Below are 5994 nucleotides of genomic sequence, written 5' to 3'. Positions count from 1 at the left end.
ACTTCGATGGGGGGTAAAGTTGATCGCACCATTAATTGTGGTAGAGCTCCTTACGTTTATCGTCTAAATGGTCAAAATCATCATGTTTTTGGCATGCTTATACCCAATGAAGGAGATGATCCTAAATTTTGTCGATTATACGTTTATGACACCGAGCATGAGGTTCAGAATCGAATCAAATGGTATAAGGTTGATGATGGTGATGTAATTGCTACTGAAATAGTTTAAGGTTTGGTAAAAATGTTAGATGACTCTAACCAGTTGGTAAAGAAGATTAAAATAAAAGTAATCCGTTCTGAGAGTGGTCGAGAAAACTTAATTGGCCCATCTGACGAAGTTGCTTGCGTGATGGTTGGTGATATTGAGACTACTGTTGGTGAAATGGATATTATTGTTGAAAAACAGCCTGATGTGAATGTTAGGGATATCATAATGGAAAAGAGTGACAAACCCCTTGAACGTATCTCTAGCGTTCATCCATCATTGATGGAACTTCAATATCCCATTTTTTTCCTCTTGGTGAAGACAGATACCATGACGGAATTTCTGATGTGGATTATGAGACGCAGACCTAAAAAAGCGTAAGAGAATTACTATGAAGGAATATTACTCATACATGTTACAGTTTCGCAAGGATGAAGGTGTGTTTTTCATATGATTAAGTTTTTAATATATGTTTTTAGAACCAACATATAACCTATTTGATAAAAAAAATATTTTACATAAACATTCGGGTCTTCATGTTAGGCTAGCTGGACATCTTTGTCAGCAGTATGTAGTTGATGCTTTTTCTTGTGTTGAGCAAGCACGTTTGTGGTGGTTGCGTACACACCAAAATAATCTTAGGAGCGATCTTTATAACTCCATTTCTAAGAAGACTGTTAGTGGTACAAATGATTCGTCAAATATTGGAAAAGGTTTTATTTTTCCTGCCAACTTCTTAGGTTCAACACGCTATATGCAACAAAATTTCTAAGACGCACTTGTTATTTGTCGCGTAGTCGGTCATCCTGACATTTTCCTAACAATGACATGTAACTCTTTGTGGGATGAGATTGTTGAATTGATGAAATTGATGCCTGAATGCTCTGCGAGAGACTGCTCTAATATAATTGCATGAGTTTTTCATCTCAAACTAGAACAAATATTAGATGACATTAAGAAGGAAAAATATTTTGGAACTTGTGTTGGAGGTAATTGTTTAATCTCTAATATGTTTATAAAACCTTATATTTCATGAGCTTGATATCTATCTTATAACAATTCAACCTCTAAGTGTAACTATTTATCGGTATTTTAATCGTTTACAGTCATGTACGTTGTTGAGTTTTAAAAACGCAGTCTTCCCCATGTTCATATGTTGATTTGGCTTGATGGTGCATCGAAGAGGGAACTTGCAGCTAATGTAGACAAATATGTAAGCGCTGAGATTTCTGATCCTCTTACCAATCCTGTTGGTTATGACGCTATTAGATCTGTGATGATACATGGACCATGCGGTCTTCAAAACTCCAAATCTCCATGCATGAAGGACTTCAAGTGCACCAAGTATTTTTCTAAGAAGTAAGATTCAACTTTTCTTGATTCATTATAGTGAAGAAATAAAACATATGCAAATTTTAAGTTGATATTATATTATTTCAGGTTTTGCAGAGAAACCTATTTTGATCAATCAAGCTTTCCAATCTATAAATGACGAAATCTTGGCATCACAGTAAGTAAAGGAAAATGTGAACTTGACAATCAGTGGGTTGTTCCATATAACAGAGATTTGTTGGTAAAATATCAATGTCACATGAATGTAGAGATCTGTTGTCATGCACGCGGTTTAAAATACTTATTCAAGTATTGTCTCAAAGGTCATGACCGTGCTATTGTTAAAATTTCGTCTGAAAGAGAAAGAACAGATAAAGCGGTTGATTGTCTAGTTGATGAGATTAATCAATATTTTGATAGAAGGTATATTTATGCATCAGAAGCTGCCTACCGGATATTTGGTTTTCCCATACATTACCATTCAATATATGTTCTTCGTTTATCTTTTCATCTGCCCGGTGAGCGAAGTTGTACCTTTTCTGAGAATGAGTTGCTTGAGAAAGTAGTTCGTCGTGAGCAGCACAAACATAGTCAGTTAGAAGGTTTTTTCATACTGAATCAAAGTGATCCTAATGCTCGCCAATATACATATGATGAAATTCCACAACATTATGTATGGAATGACACTGACAAATTGTGGACTGTTCGCAAATATGGTAGACAGATTGGTCAACTTCTGTATACTCATCACAGTGCCGAAGAGCTCTGGTATCTTCATTTGTTGCTTTAAAATGTCAAGGGTTCAACATCTTTTCAGTCTCTTAAGACTGTTAATGGTGTGCGTTATGTCACATTTAAGGAAGCATGCCAAAATCTAGGCTTGCTAGATGATGATAATGAATGGCATTCTGTAATTGGAGACTGTACAGTAAGTAGTTTCCCTGAACATATTAGACAGCTTTTCGTTCATATAATAGTGAACTGTCAAGTAACCAACTTGGGCAAATTGTGGGAGCAACATTGGAAACACATGGTTGATGATATTTTGATGAAAAGGCGTTATTCTAACAGAGACGCGGAAACTACTTACTCCGATAAACAACTTCAGTATTATGCCCTCGCAGGTAACTAAATCTCACAATTTTCAATATTGTTTACCTTTCTCTTTTTCCAGATTCTATACTGTTATTTAATTAACTGACATTATTTATTTAAATTTAATGTAGAGATTGGCAAGTTTCTTAAATCAATTGGTAAATCATTGAAACAATTCAAGTAGCTTCCTCAACCTCCTATCAGCTATATTCAGAGTGGTTTAAATAACTTGGTTGTTGAAGAAACCAGTTATAACCTTGATGAAATGGAAGCTCAGTTTACCAATCTTTTCCAGAATTGTAACCCTGAGCAACTTGATATTTTTAATGCTGTTTTGGAATCGGTGCAGAGTAGATCTGGAGGTGTTTTTTTGTTTATGGTAGTGGTGGTTGTGGGAAGACATTTGTTTGGAAGATGATAATATATAAGTTAAGGTCACTTGGTTTAATTATTTTACCAGTTGCTTCGTCTGGAATTGCTGCGACATTAATGCTTGGCGGAAGGACTGCACATTCCAGATTTAAGATCCCTATTGTTCTAGATGATTGTTCTTCCTGTGCAATAAATCATGATTCTGATATAGCTGAGCTCATCAAGCATACAAGCCTCATCATATGGGACGAAGCCCCTATGCAGCATCGTTATGCTTTTGAGTGTTTGGACTGGTCTCTATGAGATATTATGAAAGCTATTGATCCCAAAAAAATATAGTATGCCTTTTGGTGGCATTACTATTGGTGGTGATTTCAGACGGATTCTTCCTGTCATCCCCCTTGGATCTCGTGGTGATGTTGTTTCTGCATGTATCACCATATCACGGTTATGGCAACAGTCCAAGGTTTTGCTCCTTTTTCGTAACATGAGGTTAAACCAATCACAAAGTTCTGCGGAGGCAGAGGGCTTCAAACTTTTTGCGGAATGGGTTCTAAAGATTGGAAATGGTGATAGTCAACCTTGCAAAGACAGTTTATTGGTTTATGAGGAAGACAATATTGTGATTCTACCTGACTTTTTTGATCCTGAAACAAAGAATTATGTTCAAAATATGATACAATGGACATATCCCGATTTTATCTCAATGTACAAGTCACCAATATATTTAAGTGAGAGAGCCATCTTAACTCCAACTAATCATGTAGTTGGTCATTTGAACTCTGTAATTGTTGATACTATTCCTGGTGATGAGTCTACTTACTATAGTGTTGACAGAGCCGAGGATTTTGGGGGCACTGCATCTGAATTGAGTTTTGCTTTCCCTCCAGAGTATTTGAATTCTATCAACATTCCTGGCCTTCCACCTCACGAGCTAAAGTTGAAGCAAGGTGTTGCTTTCATGCTAATGCGAAATTTGAATCAAACACTTGGCCTTTGTAACGGCACTATGATGATGATTACTAGATGTTTGAAACAATGTGTGGAGTGTGAAGTTATATGTGGTGCCTTTGTTGGTACCAAGCATTTTATTCCTCGAATGGAACTCTGTCCCACCGAAATGAAGTTACCTTTTAATTTGATTAGGAAGCAGATGCCCCTACAGATTTTCTATTCGATGACTATCAACAAGTCACAAGGTCAATCCCTTGAGCGAGTTGGGTTGTACTTGCCGAACCCTGTGTTTACCCATGGTCAACTTTATGTTGCTTTTAGCCGTGTTACTTCTCCTGCTGGGCTAAAGATATTCATTGATTCCAAGGATGGTGAATCAACTAATGTTACTAAGAATTTTGTATACAAAGAGATTTTCTACAACCTACCTACATAGTTTTGTTCCGCATTGAACAATTTGTGATATAATTTTTGGATAAATATGAATGTAAGGAAGTAGAGTGAAAGAAACTCTGAAGTGTGCAATTAATTATTTATTTTGTTTTGGTTATTTGGTTTAAAGATGAAGTCATTTTGAAACTACTTGAATCATGGTACACTCGCTTGAAATGAGTGTACCTACTTTGTCTTCCCCGCTCTGAATTATTATATTTGTTTTTCCACTTTTCAAATAGTAGATGGCATCTTGATGTAGTTTCTATTTACAAGTTAAAAAAATAGCTGAAGAAAATAATTCATACGTCATATGCAAATAAATTTATAAACAGTACATGACATCTTTATGAAAATGTCGATAAATGTTATGCTGCTAAGTCGAAGTGTAAATGTCGATGCATTTTATGTTGTTGAATAGAATAAACCAATTAGTACCATTTTTCGTATTAATAATGTGAATACTTCAATTAACCGCAATTACAGTGGAGTAGTAGAAGTTATCTTTATGTAGATGCCCTAATACCGATATATATTTTAAAAACCATATAATTGGTTTTTATATCTTATATAATTTTACCTCTATTTTACAACTTTTATAAATATGTCTGGTACTTAATTCTATAAAAATTATGTTAACTGCATTGTGTAATTTGATTATTGTTTTGAACCTGATAGTAGAACTTTTTAATTTGTCGGGCTTTATGTTAACATATATCAATTGTTCTTATTTAAAGTTGCAAATATATATCACTGTTGGATTAACTTAGTGTAGTAGCAATTTAAACAACCATTTTCAACTTTACGTATTTAAAGTTAAACCATTTAGCACTATTACCTCCATTGTAATTTTGCATAAATATCAAAATTACTGAATACCCTGAACCATTTTATTACGCGTACAAATATTGTATAAATTGAGATATTAAGTTGAAAAAGTAATAAGTTGTTTTGCTAAAACCATAAACGCATTTCTACACGTCATAGCCAATAAATATTGGAATTACCTTCAAGAAAAGCAAGGTACATATATGTAAATGCTCTTTCACACTGCCTATATTAAAAATGATATAATTGGTTTGTTTAATGTTATACTATTTAATGAGGCAGTCTTATTTTTCTGTCGTGCCATGTATACATTGTCTCCGATGTACTATTTTACTAAAGTTGAGCAATATTTTATTAATTTTAAATTATATACGGTGGTTAATTATATTATTATGATTATTTATACCATCGATGCTTTAAAACATATTTACCAAATCTACGTAAGTTATGATGTCGGTAAATGTTATGATGCTAAGTCGAACTGTAAATGTCAATGCATTTTATACTGCTAACAAAAGTAAACAAATTAGCACTATATTCGTATTAATAATGTAAAGACGTTAATAAACCGCAATTACATTGGATATTTGGAAGGTATATTTATGTAAATGCCCTAAAAACCGTTTTTTATGTTAACAACCATATAATTGTTTACATTGGATATGTAGAAGGTATGCTTATACAATATTACCTATATTTTATGTTTTTATAAAATATGTCTGGTACTTAATACTATGAAAGGTATTATAACTGTGTGGTGTAATGTTTGTATTATTT

General features: G+C 33.8%; 2 protein-coding genes across 2 annotated transcripts; both read left to right on the top strand.

Moving 5' to 3' along the window:
* Positions 1–240: 240 nt before the first annotated feature.
* Positions 241–3306, top strand: LOC141701678 (uncharacterized). Its single transcript, XM_074505315.1, has 5 exons — positions 241–581; positions 1342–1499; positions 1645–1714; positions 1768–2304; positions 3015–3306. The coding sequence occupies exons 1-5, from the start codon at positions 241–243 to the stop codon at positions 3304–3306; spliced, it is 1398 nt and encodes a 465-aa protein (XP_074361416.1).
* Positions 3307–3343: 37 nt separating this feature from the next.
* LOC141701669 (ATP-dependent DNA helicase PIF1-like) lies at positions 3344–4393 on the top strand. Its single transcript, XM_074505305.1, has one exon. It carries the CDS (start codon positions 3344–3346, stop codon positions 4391–4393), a length of 1050 nt encoding a protein of 349 aa, XP_074361406.1.
* Positions 4394–5994: the final 1601 nt, after the last annotated feature.

The sequence above is a fragment of the Apium graveolens genome, chromosome 2 (assembly GCF_009905375.1).
Source record: "Apium graveolens cultivar Ventura chromosome 2, ASM990537v1, whole genome shotgun sequence".
In the NCBI taxonomy this organism is placed as follows: domain Eukaryota; kingdom Viridiplantae; phylum Streptophyta; class Magnoliopsida; order Apiales; family Apiaceae; genus Apium; species Apium graveolens.
This window is presented reverse-complemented; position numbering and strand designations above follow the sequence as displayed.

Coding starts and splice junctions, on each gene's coding strand:
- LOC141701678 (XM_074505315.1), top strand. CDS start 241: ATGTTAGATGACTCTAACCAGTTGGTAAAGAAGATTAAAATAAAAGTA. Junction 1,500..1,644: donor GATGATACATGGACCATGCG/GTCTTCAAAACT, acceptor ATATTATTTCAG/GTTTTGCAGAGAAACCTATT. Junction 2,305..3,014: donor CACAGTGCCGAAGAGCTCTG/GTATCTTCATTT, acceptor TGTTTATGGTAG/TGGTGGTTGTGGGAAGACAT.
- LOC141701669 (XM_074505305.1), top strand. CDS start 3,344: ATGCCTTTTGGTGGCATTACTATTGGTGGTGATTTCAGACGGATTCTT.